Source organism: Hylobates moloch, unplaced genomic scaffold (assembly GCF_009828535.3).
Source record: "Hylobates moloch isolate HMO894 unplaced genomic scaffold, HMol_V3 SCAFFOLD_1, whole genome shotgun sequence".
NCBI classification, from domain to species: Eukaryota; Metazoa; Chordata; class Mammalia; order Primates; family Hylobatidae; genus Hylobates; species Hylobates moloch.
The window spans coordinates 238,943,147-238,965,401 of NW_026652276.1; the positions used below are offsets into that span (position 1 = coordinate 238,943,147).

The 22,255-nt window shown below is 46.4% G+C and overlaps 1 protein-coding gene across 7 annotated transcripts in view; it reads right to left on the reverse strand.

The window, feature by feature from the left end:
- NCAPG2 (non-SMC condensin II complex subunit G2) overlaps positions 1-22,255 on the reverse strand; it is a 79,395-nt gene that overhangs the window by 27,859 nt on the left and 29,281 nt on the right. For all 7 annotated transcript variants that reach the window (XR_009209993.1, XM_032753243.2, XM_032753246.2 and 4 more), the window contains 5 exons: positions 21,822-22,001; positions 17,831-17,983; positions 5,118-5,340; positions 4,460-4,572; positions 2,151-2,324 (listed from right to left, as the gene is read on the reverse strand). Coding sequence is in view for 6 of the 7 variants with exons in the window: in XM_032753243.2 (XP_032609134.1) it covers positions 2,151-2,324; positions 4,460-4,572; positions 5,118-5,340; positions 17,831-17,983; positions 21,822-22,001 (843 nt within the window). In the remaining variant the exon portion in view is untranslated. The remainder of the gene's footprint in view (positions 1-2,150; positions 2,325-4,459; positions 4,573-5,117; positions 5,341-17,830; positions 17,984-21,821; positions 22,002-22,255) is intronic.

The following is a 22,255-nucleotide window of genomic DNA, read 5'->3' on the forward strand; positions in this document are numbered from 1 at the left end:
TGAGCCAAGCTCGCTCCACTGCACTCCAGCCTGGGCGACAGAGAGAGAAAAAAAAAAAAAAAGAAAAGAAAAAGAAAATATCTTATTAATGTTACAAGTATACTGATAATGATGGCCAATTCCATCTGTGTGGCTCACCCGTCATCTCTTTACTTAGAGAAGGAAGCAATTTTCCTTAGTGGTGGAGAGACTTCTTATAGACATACTCAGAATTAACTGAATCCCAAGACCCTCTAAGGGTTTCCAATACCCCAAGGCCACAACTGCCCTGTCCACCAACCCACCTGGTGTCCTATATGGGCTTCTGTTCATATTCTGAAATAATACTGGTTTCTCAGCCCCAGGTCATAATTTCAGCTTTTTTTTTTTTTTTTTAAAGAGGCAGGGTCTCACTCTGTTGCCAGGGCTGGAGTGAGTGCAGTAGTATGATCACAGTTCACTGTAGTCTCAAACTCTGGGCTCAAGCAATCCTGCCTCAGCCTAGCTGGGACCAAAAGGCACAGGCCATCAAGACCAGCTAATTTTTTAAATTTTATAGAGATGAGATCTCACTATGTTGCCCAGGCTAGTCTCAAACTCCCAGCCTGAAGCAATCCTCCTGCTTTGGCCTGGAAAAGTGCTGGGATTACAGGTGTGAGCCACCACGCCTAGCTAATGAGCTTTACCATTTACTGGTAAATTATGGTTTGGCTGTGCCCCACCCAAATCTCCTCCTGAATTGCAGCTCCCATAATTCCCACGTGTTACGGGAGGGACACGGTGGTAGATAACTGAATCCTGGGGTGGTTTCTCCCATACTGTTCTTATGGCAGTGAGTAAGTCTCACGAGATCTGATGGTTCTCTAAGGGGTTTCCCTTTGTGCTTGGCTCTCATTTCCTCTCTGCCTGCCACCATGTAAGACATGCCTTTTGCCTTCCATCATGACTGTGAGGCCTTCCCAGCCATATGGAACTGTGAGTCCATTAAACCTCTTTTTCTTTATAAATTACCCAGCCTCAGGTATGTCTTTATCAGCAGCATGAAAACAGACTAATACAATTTTGGCAACTAATACAGTTTGCTTTCATGGACAGGCCATGCTTTCACGTCAGAGGCAGAATGAAGCTCAGAGCCTTGAAAGGGTTAGAAAAGGTACATGGTCCAAAGTCACATAAGCAGGTAGAAAAAGAGGCAAGAGTAACATTTAGGAAGAGAAATGTGGTTCATAAGACCTATGATCTTTCTATATTTAAACCACACTTTCTTCAGAGTTAAGAATATATTTGCATTTTTACATGCTGTTAGCCTATTTTTAAATTTAGTTTTGAAATATAAACTTCCTTCAGAAGTAAAAAGTCAAGGAATGAGAAGGTCCTGCATGCAAACAGAAATCACCCACAAAGAAGAGTGGTGGGGGTGGGAAGGGTTAGTTAAAGGATTCAAAATTGCAGTCAGATCAGAGGAATACGTTCAAAAGATCTATCCTATAACATGGTGACTCCAGTTAATAACAATATAATATATTCTTGAAAATCACTGAGAGCAGATTTTAAGTGTTCTCACCACAGAAATGGTAAGTATGTGAGGTGATACTGGCCAAACGGTAAGTATGTGAGGCTCGATTTGGCCACTCCACAATGTGTACATATTTCAAAACATCATGTTGAACACAATAAAGTATACACATTTTTTGTCAATTCAAAATAAATTTTTTTAAAAAAGAAATCACACACACAACTGTTTGCCCCAACAACACACACAACTCAAATACTTCAGGGACATATTTGCTTACTGGGTGGCTTTGGGTACCTAACTGCCCACAGAACTTGAGTACTACTGTACCTCCATGTTCACAAAATTCTTTCTTAAACCCCTGCAAATCAAATTAGATTCTGAAATAATGTCGCTGACCATCGGAGGCAGAAGAATCATGTGCTTACCCAAGATATTTCTCTGGGTGCTGAGGATATGGAAGCAGAGACACAAGATCTCCACCCTCAAGAGGGGCAAGAGAAAGAAACTATACTGAAAGGCAAACACTAATCCAACCCTCTCATTTTACAGGTGAGAAAACAGATCCAGGGAGGTAAACACATTTGAGAACTTTTGTTAAATTCTAAACAAACGTAACCTTAATATGCCTTGCTTACAAGTATAGTTCAAGACTTACCTTAAATACTTTCAGATACTCTGGAAGCACAGAGGCAAACTTGTTAATGGTGTAAAGTTTGGCCTCTTTATTATTTTCCATACTTCTGTCAATACTTTTCCAGAGAATCACAATGATTTCTAGTAAACCTGCCATGCATGCAACATCGTTTACTGACAGTGTTTTGTCCAGAACCTAAGATAAAAATAATTTTATTGTGAAAGAATCTAATCATAACAACTATTAAAAGGTAACAGCATCTCAGAATTAGAGCTCTAAAGCAAAAATGTAAAGAATATCAGTCTTACTTTCATGTCTTTTACTCTCTACTTTAGAATATCCTGGGGAGGTAAATTTATTTTTAAATGCCCACCCAGGATATAAATTCCAAAGTAACTCTATATCCTTTAAAGAAACAGTTTATATGAAGACAACTCCTCTAAAAATGAGAACATATGAACTATCCATCTAGGAACGTAACACTCCATTAAAAAACATGCCTCTTAAGGCCAGGCGCGGTGGCTCAAGCCTGTAATCCCAGCACTTTGGGAGGCCGAGGCGGGCGGATCACAAGGTCAGGAGATCGAGACCATCCTGGCTAACACAGTGAAACCCTGTCTCTACTAAAAATACAAAAAATTAGCCGGGCGTGTTGGCGGGCGCCTGTAGTCCCAGCTACTCGGGAGGCTGAGGCAGGAGAATGGCGTGAACCCGGGAGGCGGAGCTTGCAGTGAGCCGAGATCATGCCACTGCACTCCAGCCTGGGTGACAGAGCGAGATTCCGTCTCAAAAAAAAAAAACATGCCTCTTCTTTCACTGTATCTTCTGCTTTATTAAAAGACATCACTTTGCACCACAAATCTCGATGCAGCGGGAGGGAAATGGTAAAGCCTACTTTCCTCCAAGGTGACTGCTACTGAAACTCAGCCACCAAAACCCAGCCTATCAGGTCACAGAAAGGACACAGTCTCTGGTGGGCCAACTCCACCCTACAGGCAGGCATAACACAGCCTGAGAGGCTGGAATAATGACTATGATCGACTACCACTAGATCATGGGCTTCTTTAGTTTGTTTTAAAATAAATAGACCTACTTACACTTTCCTGAGCATATGCTGAGAGTGCACAGTAATCACCTGAATGTTCACTTTAAACTACAAACACACTCTAACAAATTCCTCTCCTACCCAGAGCCAGCAGTCCCACGCTGTCAACACTGCAAGCCACACATACGTGCATTGTGGCTGCATGCCAGTAAGCGGACATGCCCATTCACCAGCACAGACACACAGCCAGACCCACCAACAATCCCTGTTGCGGAGGCCTGTCACGCAACTCTGACGTATACTGAGGGAGAAGCCCTGAGAGAAGAAACTCAAACTCCACCGAAACCAAGACCAGAACCAGCTCTGAAGCTCTGAACACTGGCAGTGAGGGTGTAGTGAGCCCAAGGAGGTGGCCTGCCCAACGGCTGTGAAGACGGAAGTGGCCCTCACTCTCGCTGAACTCTTCTCTCTATTCCCCATCTATTTCCTGTATGTTTTTGGTAAGTGCCTTCTGAACAATCTCAACCCAGCAAAACTGACTGAAGGGCTGGGCTGGTGGCCCATCAGGGTGTGGAGGGAGACGGAGGAGAAAGCACCATGGGGCATGAGCAGGGCCTGGGTGAGCCATCTGCTGCCCCTGCTAGGAAGGACACAGTGGGGTCAGACCCAGAAGCACTTGGCTCAGGACCAGCTGTTAGGGGAGCACACCAGCACTGTGCCTCAGCACAGGGCAAACTGTGTTTTGTGATTTCCTTTTAAAGTCCAGTTTCTTAATGTAGTGGGCATTGTAAAATGACCCCAAGATCCTACTTTAGATGTCCACAAGCGTAGGAGTTTAGAAGCTTAAGATAATGCTTATAAGTAACAAGTGTGTCTAAGTCTTAAACGTTATTTTCTTCTAATATAATTGGTTACTTTGGATTCTGAAGAATTGTTGAATAAATTATACTTTGAAAAATATGGGAGTACCCAGAATCCAATGCAGCCATGCTACACCTAGGGTTGAATTGAAACACACAGAGACATTTAAGGTGAAGAAAATCTGGGACAAGATGTGACTGGTAAGAATTTTTCTTCTGTATTAAGTCCCACCTGAGCTCCAAAATGAACTACCAAGGATACATAGCAATTCTGTCAAAAATATTATTTATGACCTTCCAAAATAACTTGTTTAATTAACAATACTAAAGGAATAAAGAAAACATAGGAATATTCCTAACACAATGGCCCATGGGAGTGATCCCACTGACGCACTATCTGCCCGGCCTGGCCCTGCTCTACTCACAGTCACATTCTCCTTCTCCCTTCCGTCCTCTTCCTCCTCGTCCTCTGGAGGCTCTCTCACTGCCCTCTGGATACAGGCATTTAAGCAATGACGAATAACGTGAATCAGCTTTGCTGAAATGTTTAGGATGAACAAGAATTAATGGATGTGTTTCTTCTACAAAATTAACTATCCGATAGTGAAATTATAATCTCAATTAGTCAAAAGTACTATTTTAAGGGAAATCATTCAGAAATGCATTAAAGTATGGGCCGGGCGCGGTGGCTCACGCTTGTAATCCCAGCACTTTGGGAGGCCGAGACGGGCAGATCACGCGGTCAGGAGATCGAGACCACGGTGAAACCCCGTGTCTACTAAAAATACAGAAAATTAGCCGGGCGTGGTGGCGGGCGCCTGTAGTCCCAGCTACTCGGAGAGGCTGAGGCAGGAGAATGGCGTGAACCCAGGAGGCGGAGCTTGCAGTGAGCAGAGAGCAGAGATCGCGCCACTGCACTCCAGCCTGGGTGACAGAGCGAGACTCCGTCTCAAAAAAAAAAAAAAAAAAAGAAATGCATTAAAGTATGAAGCTTATTAAACTGACAAATGCTGAACTCTGTAATTTGTACTATGCTTTTGGGGGGAAACATAATAAGAACTGAGAAATAACAGCACTCCCTACCTATGTTGGTGCAGGCGGTGTGTTCGTGGGCGTACTGATAGAACCTCCTGGCAGCAGCATGGTTCATCTGCACCAGGGTGACACAGCGCTCGCACCAGACCTCCTCCGGCTGATTCACAGGCAGGAAAGAATTAAAGATGAGGCTCACCAGGCGCCGAGACACAGGTCGAGAATCAGTTTCCAGACGAACCAGAATGTGCTCCATGGGGCATATTTTCCAAAACTGTGCAAAAAGCACATATGCAGAAGGAAATAATCAATTGTGCCTGCAACCCTGGAAACAGCTTAAGAAAAATTTCAAGCATAACCAAAAAAGGAACTAATTTTTATATTTAAGAAAATTCACTTCAAATGACTATACCAAAATCTGTGACTTTCTGTAGAGAAATTAGAATTAATAAATCTATATTTTTAAAAGTACTGTTATATAAGGCACCGAAGTATTAGGTTGCTAAGAGGGTTAATTAAAATTACTTAACACCATGATTAACACACAGGAAACTCTCCAATGATAGCTATGATTGTCAATTAATATTTTTTAATTTCTTAAAGTACCTTAACTTTTGGCCCATTAATGTGAAAAGTGAGTAAAAATATATATACCATTTTTGACATGGACACTCCATCTCCTATCTAAGAAGCAGGGGCATCACTCCTGAACCCCTGGGGCTGCCTGTCCCATCCACAGTGACTCCTTCTCTGACATAAGCCTGCCCAGATCATCATGGACCCCCACAGCCTAGTCTCATCTCCCCCCACCCATCTCACATGCAGTCTCCAGACAACCTGCAAAAATCAGAATTGATCATAGTCATAGTGTGCCTCTTCTCAAAAGCATTCGAACTACCTACAGAAAGCAAGCAGCAATCTTCTGCACAAGAAATTCAAGACAAAAGAAAAATGCAGAACATGACAAAGCAAAATTGAATGGCACCACATCAAGCCCTGCCTCGGCCTCCTCACCTGCATGGTGGGCGAAACCCTCGACCTTGCATTTTTCTCAAGAACCTTGCTCCAAGGACCAATCCTTCTTTCTGGTATTTTCAATTGGATCTTTCTTCTTTACCTCATTCTAACTCTTAGAACAAAAACCCACACACAAAACTCAACCTGAGGTTCCAATCTCCTGGCTCCCACCTTCCCTCCCCCTTGTCAGTCGACCTGCTCCTAAGTGTGCCTGCATTCCACCTCCACTTCCATATCTCACCTCCCAACCCCATCGACACTGCAGTCCACCCTCACTGAAGTTGTTCTTGCCAAGGTCATGATCTCATACTGCAAATTCAAATAGACATATGAACACCCTCAACTCAGACAAAATCTGCAGCATCCGACACTGTCATTACTACCACCTGAAGCGCCCCTGGGATACTTCCACTCAGGCACTTCTTGGTATTTCTGAAAAAGTTACTGTAGTAAGGACAATAACCCCAAATCCCACACTGGGCAGTTTACTCACATTCTAGCATTGGAATGACAGAGCATTACCCCAGTACTTCAAGCAGCCACAGGACAGTGGACAGGGCCAAGGTTCCCAGCTCTCACCTACAGCCACAGGGACAAGAATCTTCTGCCAAACCTGACTGAAGCCTTGGAAATTAAAGGACTGGAGATTTCTTACCTAAGGGTGATAGGCTGTGCTGTCACGGTTTAAGAGGACAAGAAAGAGAAAAATACTAGGACTCATATTCTGACCAGAGAACAACTCTGTCCACCTCCACCCTGAGCCCCTTCTGCCCATCCCAACACACAAAAGCCTCCTGGCCACAGGCTCCAGCCCCAGCGGGTGGTTACTTCTGAGAGCGAGGCATCAAGCCCTGAACACTGCACCAGCAGGCCTGCAGGTGACAGTGCTGTTGGCAACCAACCTTTCTGGAAATGCCTGAGGATGTCAAGCACAGAACCAAGGGCCTGAACCACTATTTACTGTATTTTTGCAACCACCCCCAGCACAGATATTAGTATTCCCACTTTACAGGTAAGAAGGAGGCTTAGAGTGATTAAGTACAAGATCGTAGCACTTTTATCTAGTCTGCCACACTGCCTTTCAGTATCACACAAATGCACAGATCAGAGCTGCATGGGCCACACATTGCTGTAGAAATAGAAGTAGACTCATTGGCTGGGCACAGTGGCTCCCGCCTGTAGTCCCAGCAACTCAGGAGACCAAGGCAGGAGGATCACTTGAGGCCAGGAGTTTGAGGCCACCCTGGGCAACACAGGGAGACCCTGTCTCAAAAAAAAAAAAAAAAAAATTAAAAATAAGACAATGCATTGAAGGGAGAGTGTTGACATCTCCTGGCCCACTGGGCTCAGCCCAGCAGCCCAGGCCTGTTAGGTGACGCAAGGTGCCAAAAGATGGCGCTGGTCCCAGGTTCTTCTTCACCCAGCAGTACGTCGGTCCGCCAAATGAGACCCAATAAAAGAAGGCACCTCCTACTCCTCCATTCAGGCCCGCCCCCCATCCAATCATCAGTGCCCACATAGCCCTGGGGGCTATAAATTACTCCACCCAACAGCTCTCTCTCTCTCTCTCTCCTGCGCGACCTGACCTCAACCTCTCCAATAAAGATCTCTTGGCCATACGCGGTGTGGTTTGAGTTTGCCGGCATCCCTTTCATTTGGTGCCGTGACTCGGATCGGGACTCCCCACTTTTAGTAGGATCCTGATCTCTTCTTAGACTCAACCCAAACCCCCAACCAGCCTTCACCCATTCTCCTGTTCGCCAAGCTGTTCGCCCAACACCGGCCTTGTCTCAGTAGGTCTTCCCCTCTGGGGTCTACCTCTCTAGGCAGGCAAGAGACCCCCACGAAGCGCCTCGCCTCAAGCCCCTAAGGCCACGGTAGACCCCAAATAGCAAAACTGGCCCACATATCCCCTAGACAACCAAAGCAAATGGCCCACTTATGGGTCTCTCGATCCTAACATTCTCCAGGATCTCTACAATTATTGTGAGCGAACAGGAAAATGGGTAGAGATCCCATATATCCATGGCTTCTATCTCCTACGGGATAGACCTAACCTTTGTCTCCCTTGCAAACTGCAGCAGCTCCTTGCCGCTGTTAAACTGCCAACCTCTCCCTCTGCCCCTGACTTCAACCCAGCCAACGAACCCCCCCCCATACCACCACCCTCCGCCATGCCCTCCGGCCACCACCCAACCAGAGGTCGCCCAGCCTCCCGCTGCACCCCCCCGCTCCACGCCCTCAACCGCCTATCCCATCAGCCCCGGCCTTCAGCCCCCCGACCACTCACTCAAAGTCACACCCCCCCCGTCCTTGCCCCCCTTAGAGAGGTGGCAGGAGCTGAACGTATTGTCCGAGTCCACGTCCCCTTTTCTATGGCTGACTTATCACAAACAGAAAAACGCCTAGGCTCCTACACTTCCAATTCTGCTTTATATATCAAAGAATTCCAATACCTCATCCAAGCTTATAGCCTTACCTTCCATGACATCTATATGATTCTCTCTAACACCCTCCTCCCCAAGGAGCGTAGGCGAGTCTAGGAACAAGCTCAAACTTATGCAGATGAGGTTCATCAAACAACCCCAGCCCTACCGCTAGGAGCACAGGCAGTACCTGAGCATGAGCCCAATTGGGATTATAACACCCAAAATGGAGTATCAGCCTGAGACCATTTCGCTACTTGCATCATAGCCGGTCTACAGAGGGCAGCTCAAAAGGCAGTTAACTTTAAAAAACTTCATGAAGTCATACAGGATAAAAATGAAAACCTGTCCACTTTTCTAGACCGCCTTACACAGGCACTCCAACAATACACCAACATAGATCCCGAAACCCCAGACGGTAGGCAACTCCTCATGTCCCATTTTTTTGCTCAGAATTTTCCTGATATCAAAGGTAAACTAAAAAAACTGGACAAAGGCCCCCTCACCCCTCAAACCGAGATCTTAGTGACGGCATTTAAGGTGTATCACAATTGAGATGAGAAGGCAAATAGGCAAAAGTACCAGTTACTGGCACAAGCCCTTCAAGCCTCCCCTCGATCACACGGCCATAAGTTGTCGTCTGCCCATCCATCCCAACGTCAGCTCCCAGGGCCCTGTTTCAAATGTGGAAAAGAAGGTCACTAGGTCCGAGAGTGCCCAAATCCCAGGCCCCCCAACCGGCCATGTCCTAAATGCCACCAATCTGGCCACTGGGGCATAGACTGCCCCGGCTCCCAAAGTGGGGCCAGGCCGGCCACCATCCCAACCCCCGATCTTCTAGGATTGGCCATTCAAGACTGACGGGGCCTTAGGACTTCCTTCCCGACACAAATCATCACCACACGGGAGCCCAGGGTCTCTTTAACAGTGGATGCTTTGGGAGGCCGAGGCGGGCGGATCACGAGGTCAGGAGATCGAGACCACGGTGAAACCCCGTCTCTACTAAAAATACAAAAAATTAGCCGGGCGTGGTGGCGGGCGCCTGTAGTCCCAGCTACTCGGAGAGGCTGAGGCAGGAGAATGGCGTGAACCCGGGAGGCAGAGCTTGCAGTGAGCCGAGATTGCGCCACTGCACTCCAGCCTGGGTGACAGAGCGAGACTCCGTCTCAAAAAAAAAAAAAAAAAAACAAAAAAAAAAAAAAAAAAAAAAAAAAAAAAACAGTGGATGGACGTCCCATCACCTTTCTCCTAGACACCGGAGCTACTTTCTCGGTTTTAAGGGAATTGTGGGGCACCACTTCCCTCTTTGGATCTCCCATAGTCGGGGTCGGAGGCCAAACCATACGTCCAAGAGCCACTCCTCCCCTCTCCTGCACTTTCTCCGGCCACATCTTTTCCCATCGATTCCTAGTCATGCCACAATGCCCACTCCCTTTGTTAAGAAGAGACATTCTCTCTAAATTTAAAACCTCCATCACCTTCAACCCAATCACCCTCCCGCAATCCACCTCACTCATTGCCTTGGTGGCAAGTTCCATAGATCAAACTCCTGCTCCTACTCTGCCTTCGCTCCCAGCCAGTGTCAACCCCATAGTGTGGGACACCACCACCCCCTCATTAGCACTCTGTCCTCCTGTACAAATATTCCTTAAAAACCCACACCACTTCCCCAGCCAACCCCAATATCCTCTCCCCGTCTCCAGCCTGAAAGGATTACAACCAATTATTTTAGACCTCTTAAGAAAAGGGTTCCCGGCCAGGCACGGTGGCTCACACCTGTAATCCCAGCACTTTGGGAGGCCAAGGCGGGCAGATCACGAGGTCAGGAGATCGAGACCATCCTGGCTAACACGGTGAAACCCCGTCTCTACTAAAAATACAAAAAATTAGCCGGGCAAGGTGGCGGGTGCCTATAGTCCCAGCTACTCGGGAGGCTGAGGCAGGGGAATGGCGTGAACCCTGAGGGGCGGAGCCTGCAGTAAGCCGAGATCCTGCCACTGAACTCCAGCCTGGGTGACAGCGAGACTCCGTCTCAAAAAAAAAAAAAAAAAGAAAAGGGTTCCTCAGGCCAACCCATTCTCCATTTAACACCCCTATTCTAGCAGAAAAAAAAACCCAATGGTACGTTCCGCCTCGTCCAAGACCTCAGCTCTTATCCTCTATTCCTCCTAGTGCCACACATTTCTCAGTCATAGATCTTAAAGATGCCTTTTTCACCATTCCCCTCTCCCCTCAGTCACAAGACCTGTTTGCCTTCACTTGGACTGACCCAGACACTAAACAGTCACAACAGCTCACGTGGACAGTGCTTCCCCAAGGGTTCAGAGATAGCCCCCATATCTTTGGTCAAACTCTTGCCTCAGACCCACAAAAATTACACTTTCCCCAGTCCACCCTCCTACAATACGTTAATGACCTCCTCCTATGCAGTCCCTCTCTGTCTCACAAACTGACACCACCTCTCTTCTCAACTTCCTTGCTGACCGAGGCTACCGAGTATCCCCCCAAAAGGTCCAGCTCTCCCTCACTCAAGTCCCATCCCAAAAACCAAACAAGAGATACTCTCCTTCTTAGGACTAGCAGGCTATTTTAGAACTTGGATCCCCAACTACTCTTTATTAGCAAAGCCCCTATATGATCTCTCCCGAGGTACCCCATCCGAGCCTGTAGAGGCCACAGTCAAGCAGCCCTTCCTGTCACTCCCGAGCCCTACATCTTCCAGACTTACAACAATCTTTCATTCTATATGTACATAAGCACAATGGCTTGGCTCTTGGAGTCCTAGGTCAGATGCACGGACCCACCTTTGCGGCAGTTGCATACCTATCCAAACAATTCTGAGAGTGAACTCGGCCCGCAGGGAACTGAGTTTTCTCCTTTCCCTCCTCACTCGTCCGGCCTGGGTTTCCTCCCTTCTCTCGCTCAAAAAATCCTGGTACCAGGTAACCCACAGCCCTCGGCCTTACAGAGGCCCATCAGTTCTTTCGGTGACGACTGGCTTGAAGGTTCTGACTCGCAACACAGCCATCGGCTAATAGGGGACGCCCTGTTCAGCCAGCCGCCGTATACATATACCCCTTCCTCTCTCACCATGGGAGGCTCTGCATCCCTGCCGGCCGACTAGACCCCACTGTGCGAGGGTGGGCCCCCTGCCTTCAGGCCCTGGCTGCAGCCTACCTACTACTTCAAGAGTCAAAGAAATTAACGTTTAGGGCAGCTGTTGTCATTACCTCCCCCTATCAACTCAACGAACTCCTGACCTACAGAAGTCTACAAACCCTTCCCCCTTGCCGCGTACTGTCTCTCCTAGTTTCCTTCCTGCGTGATTCTGCTGTAACTTTCCAAACATGTGCACCCCTCAATCCCGCCACCCTCCTGCCTGTCTCTCCTTAAACACGAACCCACAAACCCCTCTAAAGCCAGGCACACCCATACCCCACAACCCTCTCAAAGTTCGCATTTCTAAAACGCCCTCCCTTCCTACTATTCCTAAGGCGTAAGCTGCCGCCCTCATGCCTGCTCCAAGCCTGCTTTTCTGGCTCTCCGCCTCTTACATCTTCTTCTACGGACTCTCCTCTTCCAACAGGCCCCCTTCACAACCCTACTACCTGTTCACCCTCAAAGAAACCTACAACGCTAACCGGAGGTCACACACCAATGTCATCAGTTACACCCGATGCTCCATCGACGCATCCTCAGTAAACCTTCTCCTCCCTAAACTCACCATAATAAATAGCGGTTAGGACCCTTATTTCCACGTTCCACTTTGCCATTTGCTTTCCACACCAACAATCCCGCAGCGCCTGTAAAACTGAATGGCCCCAAATCTGTGGGTGTCCCTGGACCAGCTGTGTTATGAATTAAATCACCAAAAAAAAACGGACAGACAGACCCCATTCATATATTATGTCACCAAAACAATGCCTCATCTCGAGCAATTCACATCACCGACCCAGCCAACGCAATCTGGGGCCAGGCAGCCACAGGGGGAATATACCCAAGCAACGCCTGGTCTTATCCAGCACAAACTATAACCATCACCCGTACCCTAAAAACTGACTCCCAACAGGTTCTAACCGAAATTACACATATTTCTCAAGGAGAGACTGAACTACAATCCCAGCTACACCCACAGGCCGACACAACCTCCATACAGGCTTCCTGGCTTCTGTTCCTCAATCAGGGATTACTACTATTAAACACCTCTCAGGTCCCCACTTTCGATTGTTTCTTATGCGCAAACATCAACAAACCCCCTCTTGCTGCGGTTCCACTATCTAGCTCCATAAACACAAGCAACTCCTCCCCCCTGACCACCGGCTTTGTAATCTCTCATGTCCCCCTCCTTGCCAACCTCAGCGTCCCTATTCCTACCTGTTACAACACCAGCTACCACCCATCGCCCCACAATGTAACAGTCTGGAACTGGAACCCCCCCCCCCCCACTTTCCCGGCCCCGGCCGGCTTTTTTTTTTTGGTGTAACAGCCATTAATTCCTCTATCCCTGGTCCCTGCATACCCACCACACTAGTCCCTCAACTCACATTGCTCTCCTTCTCTGAAGGCCTTCCAGCCTATCAGTTTAATCACCCTAAACCCAACTCTCCTGAAGACCGTCAGAAAAAAAAAGCAATCTTCCTACCTATCATGCTTGGAATCTCTCTAACAACCTCTCTCATAGGTATACAGCTTATCCCAATCTTCAGACGGCCATTGAGGAAACGGCTCGGTCTCTAGCCGCCCTCCAACGACAAATCACATCTCTAGCTGGTGTCACCCTTAAAAACCGCCGTGCCATCGACCTACTCACAGCCGAAAAAGGCGGTACTTGCATCTTCTTACAGGAGAACTGTTGTTATTACGTTAATGAGTCCCAAGTAATCGAAACTAGCATTAAAACCTACATCAGATAAAACGTAAACTAATGAATGCTAGCACTACTCCCTCCCTTTGGGAAATCCTCAAAACCCCCCTTAGCTTGGCTCCTTCCCTTTTTAGGCCCCCAGCGGGTATCCTCGCTTTCTGCGCACTACTCCCCTGCCTCATTAAGTTTATGAAAAACCAAATCTCTTCCATATCTAACCAAACATTTAACCAGCTTCTCCTCAGAAACTACCAACTTTTAGCCACCAGTGAGGACGGGACAGATTCCACGGACGGGCTCACAACCTGCTAACCCAAGCCAGTCATGACAACCGCCAACCGATTCCACAAATTTCTCAATGATCTCCGTGCTGACAGCTGGCTCATAGGCAATCCATCGCTACCCTTCGAATGGATCACAATGTTAGAGGAACCTTCACGGACTTCACACCCCAAGAGGCGTTTACATACACCGCCACACTACTCGGGCTTATTCTACTGATAGATGCCCCTAACAGTCCTCCCCTTACTCCCTCTCAACGCCCCCACTCAGCAGGAAGTAGCCAGATGAGATACGACGCCCCTCCACCCACCTCTAAGAGAAACAAAAGGGAGGAATGTTAGGTGACGCAAGGCGCCAAAAGATGGCGCTGGTTCCGGGTTCTTCTTCACCTAGCACTAGGTCGGTCCGCCAAATGAGACCCAATAAAAGTCACCTCCTACTCCTGCCTTCAGGCCCGCCCCCCCATCCAATCATCAGTGCCCACATAGCCCTGGGGGCTATAAATTACTCCACCCAACAGCTCTCTCTCTCTCCTGCGCAACCTGACCTCAACCTCTCCAATAAAGATCTCTTGGCCATACTCGGTGTGGTTTGAGTTTGCCGGCATCCCTTTTAAGGCCTACCACAGTTAACAAAGGAAACAAAGAGAAGGTATAACTCTCATTCCTTCTAGAGTTGCATGTACAAGACCCTCCACTGGGCCAGCGCACCCATTACTGAGGTGTCACGCCAGGCCCGGCAGCCTGGTTTCATGCTGCCAGGTTGTTCCTGTCCATAGACAATGCCCTCCAGTCAGCTCCAACAGCTGTCCTCTGGCCAGTCAGACTGCCTCTTGTACTCATGTCATTCTGTAACCTTAACTTTCAAGGGAAATTAGCTTGCATGCCCGTCACAAACCTTTCCAGAGACCTCACAACCAAATGGCTGTCTGCCTTGCACTTACAAAGATAAGGACTGAAACGCAAACGTTCTGCCTTCTTCCTCTGCTCTGGCACCCAAACTTCCTGGTGGGCCAGAGACCCTGTGTCCCTCCACCTTCCTTACAGACCCTGTGTCCCTCCGCTGCCCTTACCCACTACTGGGTCCCTCCGCCCCCTCTTACAAACTACTGGGACCCTCCACCCTCCCTTACCCACTACTGGGTCCCTCCGTCCTCCTTACCTACTACGGTTTTCTGTTTTGTTTTACTGAAGAGTTATTCTTTTATTTTTTATAAAATAATGGTAGAGTGGTTTTTAAGTGCTTATCTTTTAGAGATACATTCTGAAATACAAAGAAAACCATATGATGTCTGGAATTTATTTCAAAATAGTCTGGCAGTGTGGCCTGGATACGGTTTAGATAAAACAAGATTGGACATAGCAATAATTGTTGAAGCTGGGTGATGGGTACGTCTAATTCACTATATTAGTCTCTCTGATTTTATATATGTTTGAAAATTCAAAATAAAAAATTAAAAGAAAAAATAAAAATATTCCCAAAAAGTTGTTTTTCTCCAATAATTGCCTTAAAGTCTACTTTGTTTTCTGGGTTTTTTGGCCCAACTTTTATTTTAAGTTCAGGGGTACAAATGCAGGATGTGCAGGTTTGTTAAATTGGTAAACGTGTGCCATGGTGGTTTGCTGCACAGATCATCCCATCACCTAGGCATCAAGCCCAGCATCCATTAGCCATTATCCCTGATGCTCTCCCTCCTCCTACCTCCACCCTCCAACAGGCCCCAGTGTGTGTTGTTCCCCACCATGTGTCCACGTGTTCTCATCATTTAGCTCTCATTTATAAGTGAGAACATGCGGTATTTGGTTTTCTGTTCCTGCGATGGTTTGCTGAGGATAATAGCTTCCAGCTCCACCCATTCCCTGCAAAGAACATGATCTCATTCCTTTTTATGGTGGCATAGTATTCCATAGTATATATGTACCACATTTTCTTTATCCAGTCTATCATTGAAGGGCATTTAGGTTGGTTCCATGTCTTTGCTATTGTGAACAGTGCTGCAATGAACATACGCAAACATATATCTTCATAATAAAATGATTTATATTCCTTTAGGTATATACCCAGTAATGGGATTCCTGGGTCAAATGGTATTTCTGCCTCTAGGTCTTTGAAGAATTGCCACACTGTCTTCCACAATGGTTGAACTAATTTACACTCCCACCAACAGTGTAAAAGCACAGAACTACAGTTTTAACAGGCTGCTTAAAAAAATGCCATCAAAATTGCAGCCAGTATTTTTATTGAAATTGACATGCTTGGCCGGGCGCAGTGGCTCACGCCTATAATCCCAGCACTTTCGGAGACCAAGACAGGTGGATCCCCTGAGGTCAGGAGTTCAAGACCAGCTTGGCCAACATGGTGAAACCCCAACTCTACTAAAATTAAAAAAAAAATTTGCCGGGCATGGTGGCACACACCTGTAGTCCCAGCTACTCAGGAGGCTGAGGCAGGAGAATCACTCGAACCTGGGAGGCGGAGGCTGCAGTATGGCAAGATTGTGCCATTGCACCCCAGCCTGGGTGACAGAGCGAGACTCCGACTCAAAAAAAAAAAAAAATTGACATGCTTACTCTACATTTTTTTAAGAGACAAGGTCTCACTATGTTGCCCAGGCTGGTCTCACACTTCTGAGCTTAAGTGATCCTCCCACCTCAGCCTCCCAAAGTGCTAGGATTACAGGCATGAGCCACCACACCTGGCTATTACTCTAAAATTTATATGAAATGCAAAGGACCTAAAGTAGCCAAAGAATTTTGAAAGAACAACAAAGCTGGAGAATGTACACTGCAAGACTTACTGTAAGATCCACACAGAACAAATGGATCAACAGAACAGGACAGAGTCCAGATAAGGACCACACACATGGTCAATGATTTTCAACAAAAGCATCAAAGTAAACCAATTGGATATGACATTGGGTGTTAATACTACATTGGTCACTCAAAATATCCTTTGTTTTCTTCTAACATAAAAAAATTCACAGATCAAAACTCAAAACACACAAAGTAATATGTACTACATTCAGTGACAAGATCCCCATCATTGGCTGGGCACGGTGGCTCACACCTGTAACCCCAGCACTTTGGGAGGCCAAGGTGGGCAGATCACTTGAGCCCAGGAGTTTGAGACCAGCCTGGGCAACATGGGGAAATCTCATCCCTACGAAAACTACAAAAATTAGCCAGACATGGTGACATACTCCTGTAGTCGTAGCCACTTGGGAGGCTGAGGAGGGATGATGGCTTGAGGTTGCAGTGAACCAAGATCACACCACAGCACTCTAGCCTGGGCATCAGAGTGGGACCCTGTCTCTCCCTCACCTCATCACCCCAAGCAACTGACACTAAATTCTTGTTCTCTTCAAAGGGTATTTTACCCATATCTGAACAATATTTACTTATACATATGTCTCCATTTTATTCAGCTGGTAGTACACCAGAACCACATCTACACTATGCTTTTATACTTCCATATCTTAGAGGCCTTTCCAAGGAAGCCTGACAAAAAGTTCCTCCTTGTTCTTTTCATGGCCACACAGCACCACTTCTCTTACGAATACACAAATCTGTCTGGCTGACCCTACACTCTGGCATATGAGGCTGTTTCTGGATCCTGTGCCATAGCAGAACAGCACTCAAGGTAAATTTCTGAGAACTAGTGGAGAAAGAAAGTTCACAATGGTACCAAATAATAATGAAGTCAAGAACATTATAAGCAACATTCTTAGCAAAAAGCTGAAGAGAACTAGAGCTGAAAGAGAACAACCACTTCAGTACTTTATAAAACGTCAAAACGCACATCTCTCATAAAGCGGGTGTCTCTTTCCTTCACTCTGTGTCGGGGGGGGGGGTGGCTCATACTAGACACTCTCCAAAAGTGCTCACCAGGTGCCAAGTACCCAAATATTACACCAAATACCTCAGTGAAAACCTTCATACATGATAAAAATATAATGGAAGGCAGGGGGTGCTTACATTAATGTCTTTCGAAAAGAAAACACATTCATAATATTTCTAGAACCTTTGATGAAAAACACAAAACATTTTTGACAGAGATAACTGGTCAAATAATATCAGTTATCAGTTTAAAATGTGGAATTAAAACTACTTTCTTTCTGTTTGATGAACACATATCCCTATTTCATGTCCGAAGTAAAAAAGCCCTATTCATCCTACCTTAGCAGCCCTCACAGCTTTGATCTTCAACAGCATGTCCACAAAAGCCACCCTCACTTTCTCCGAATTGTCGTGGAGACTGTATCTGAGAGCTGGAAGGAGCTGCTCTAACAATGGGTGGCTCAGTTTGTTGTCCAAAATCATTGGCAGACACTGCAACAGAGAGAAAGATAAACGATTCAAAATCAGAACATGCCAATGAAAGGTTCAGGTAGGAAAACTTCATTAAAGAAAACATTCGGTTCTATCTTTACTAGAACTACTAGTGAAATAAATATACCTATGAAAAATACCACTTTTTCTAGAACTATTTCATATAAAAGGCATACTTTTAATGAACTAGTATAGGTCCAGCCACTGCTATTTGGTCCATCCATTGTTTTGTTCAAATAAGATTAAAGCAATTATAAAAGAAATCTTTAATGCTCTCTCTTAGCTAAATTTTAGAGGATTTTTGAGTTGAAAGAAACACGAATAACTACTGGTCACATGGTCTCCAAAGGCACCAAGTCCAAGAACTCTGCATTTCCTGACTCGATACTGTATGAGGATTGGAGGGAACAGAGCCAGCGTGTGTGACTCGAACGCACTCTTGGCTGACTACAGTGCCCATGTAGCAGGTGGCACTCCTCCACAGGCCAAGGCTCAGTCTGGGTCCCCAAGCTCCAGCACTGCTTAAGCTCTACTGCCTTCTCCATCTAGTTTCAGGAGAAAGGACATTTTCACAGGTTTTTATTAAAAGAATATACAGTATTCCAAAAATGTGTGTATATATATATATATATATATGTGTGTGTGTATATATATATGTATATATATATGTGTGTATATATGTATATATATGTGTGTGTATATATATATGTACATATATGTGTGTGTGTGTGTGTGTATATATATATATATATATTTTTTTTTTTTTTTTTTTTTTTTTTTGAGACAGAGTCTCGCTCTGTTGCCCAGGCTGGAGTGCAGGGGCGCAATCTTAGTTCACTGCAAGCTCTGCCTCCCAGGTTCATGCCATTCTCCTGCCTCAGCCTCCCAAGTAGCTGGGACTACAAGCACCCGCCAACACGCCTGGCTAATTTTTGTATTTTTAGTAGAGACAGGGTTTCACCTTGTTAGCCAGGATGGTCTCAATCTCCTGACCTTGTGATCCGCCCACCTCAGCCTCCCAAAGTGCTGGGATTACAGGCATGAGCCATCGCGCCTGGCCACATATATTTTAATGACGATAATTTTTTCAAAAAATTTCAAGTATATACAGCTCTTCTTCCAAAGCACTCAAGGGCAGACTGATTTGAATCATCTGCTCCACCTGTGTCCACAGCCGCCCCTTGATCCTGCCCTCCCACTGGCCACCGGCCACCGGCCACCACCTACCTTGTCAGTTCCCCCAATCCCACAGCCCCTGTAGCCCCTGCTACAACACTGTGTTCTCCTAATTCTCTTTCCACTTCTCTGGTCTTTCTTCTGTAGATTCTCTGCTGACTCTCCCTCTACTCCAGAGCCCACCCATCCCTCCTCACAGATGACCCATCTGGGCCCAGGAGGCATCTCAGAGTGGCCCTGCAAGGGTCTCCTCAGAAGGATGAAAGCACCAGACTGTGGTCAGAAGGTCAGGACCAAGAGAATACTGGCCAGGGAGCTGCAGCCACTTTGGGTGACAGCAACAGGAAGGAGCAGGTGAACCTCAGACTCCAGGAAGGGAAAGACAGGACTTGGGTGAAGGAGGAAGAAGCAAGAACAGCACGCAAGTGAGTGACTCAGCAGATGGCATCATCACTTCAAGGAGAAAGAGGAGCAAGGGAGAGAGGAAAATAAATAAAACTCTTGGATGGCAGCAGGTTTGGAAAAGATGGTCATAAACTCAGCAGTGGAGACAGGGTGGTTGCTATGACGTACAACCAAGGCCCCATCAGAAATGAAGCACTCACCCCAGCTGGGTGCTTAGGGATGGCCTCCTGAAGAAAATGCCTTCTTCCCGGGCAGCCAGTGTGCAATAGTGAATCAGCATGGGCCCAGTCTGAAGGGCTGTGCTGGCTCCAGAGCTGCCCGTGGGTCTGCACGAGGCTTTCCCAGGCTGTGTCATGGCTTAATGTCCCTTCCCTTCCACAGGTGTGCACCCCAGGAGCACTTCCTAATCTGCATGCTGTGGATAATCTTAATCTCAGAGCTACCTGTTGGTCACCTGAGCAGAGCTCTCAAGAAGACGCTTGTCTGTAAACTGGGACCAGCCACATGCAAACTGCAATCAGAGCAAGGCTGGAAACCAGATCGCCAGGGTGAGCCCATCACAGGGCAAGCAGCACATGGCTCCCTGACTCCTCAGCCAGCACTTAAATAGTAAGAGCATTCAACCAAAGACCAAGAGGAAGAAGAGGGACTGAGGTTTTACCACAACATCCAGAAGGACAAGGGAATGGTGTGGGAATGAATTCTGCTCAGAGGTCAAAAAGGTCTAGTGAAGCAGTCATGTGAAATTAACCTTGGCTAGAAATGCTTTACTGGAGTAGTGGACATAGAAGATGCTTTACAGTAGACTGGGGAATGGCAGGAAATGGAGATAGACTATTTAGGTGACCACTAAACTAGACTCTTTTGAGAGTAAGAAGGTTGTTCCTAACAATTACTGCAGAGCAACAGGCATGAGCCCAAATGTCTGATCACTCAACAAACACAGATATGCTCCTCAGAATATCTTTCTGCAATGAGGAGAGATGGGGGAGCCTCTGCCTGGGATAGAGACGTGAACATGCTTAGAAACCTATAGGAAGGGTACTGCTGAGAGGGAGAGGTTGAACATGCAACAGAAAAAAAAAAAAAATTTTTTTTTTTTTGAGACAAGGTCCGGCTCTATCACCCAAGCTGGAGTGCAGTAGCACAATCTTGGCTCACTGCAACCTCTGCTTCCCACGCTCAAGCCATCCTCTCACCTCAGCCTCTCAAGTAGCTGGGACTACAGGTACACACCACCACGCCCAGCTACTTTTTTGTGTGCTTTTTGTAGAGACAGGGTTTCACCACTCTGCTCAGGCTGGTCTTGAGCTCGTGAACTCAAGCAATCCACCTGTCTTGGCCTCCCAAAGTGCTGGGATTACAGGTGTGAGCCATTGCACCTAGCCCAGAAAACTTTTCCAATACAGAAAATAAGCAAGCAGGTTCCTGAGAAGTGGGGAGGAAGATCCACAGGAGCCCCCACTAGGGCGTGGCCGTGAGGCCCAAGGGCTGCTCTGAAAATGTCTGTTTTGCACATGAGGGAAGAGGAAGTCACCTGCTTTGTGCTCAGGGGAGTCAGAGCTTCTAAACGGTTGATTCCAGTAGTAGGAAAGTGAGATCAGTTCTTCTTAGGTCATCTCACAGTCCCTCAAGAAATTCTCTGAATTGGCCTCTCTGAGAGCCTTAGATTCTCCAAACCCTCCCTCCGAGAGCATTTGTTTTTGCAGCCTGGGTAGCCCCTCCCCCGGTTCATTCCACACCTGGCCGTCTCACATTTTCTCACCAAAGTCAGGGGGAAAAAAGATCAGTGGCCACCCACTACCATCTAACATACATATTACAATTTCTATAAACCTGAAGACAGTTCAGGTTGCTTAGAAAATAAAATGTGAGTTCTTCTTGCAAGGTTTGAGCTACGATTGGTGTTGGTGATGGGGGGGAGATACTAAAAAATTACTTAAGTGAATCCAAATATATGTACAAGATTCTATGTAAAGCATATTTCTCCAAGACATTACACAAAGAGACAAAAGAGAATAAATTCAACGGTACTGGGACCCCTTCCCCCCTACACTACTATTAGTTCCAGTCGTCATTTTTTGTAGAAAACACTTTTAATTTTGTTTTTAAAAACCTTACTTTCGATATACGACAAGTCAAAAATGTTATTTCTGTGGAGTAGGATTACAGGTATTATTTTAATCTTTTTCTTTTCCTGTTTTTCTAATTATTCTACAATAAATAAACATTACTTACATAATTTAAAAAATCTTACCTTAAAGACAGAACAACGAACATCAGCTGAGCTCGTGTCAAATGCCAGTTCCCCAGTCACCTTCTTCAGGAGGTCAATAAGAATGGTCGGGGGCATCATTTCCCAGTACTTAGAAGTTATTTTACAAACACCAAGGATCCCTGTGGAACGGACCATCGGGTAAGGATCTTCTAAAAGGCTCTATAAGTAGGAGGGGAGAAAGGCTTAAAAACCTTGAGTTATTTCCCGAAATCAACATCCGCTTCACACATGAGCACTTCGGGGATTCGTAACTTAGTCAGAGAAACTTTGAGCGTAGAAACACTGGACACATATGGATTCCTAGACCTGAGATTACTTGCTATCACTTCTAAAGCAGAGTATTTAAGAAGATCAAGCCAGAAATAGGGGGTGCCTTATTTGCCACATCCCCTGACAGCAGGGCCTCAAAACCA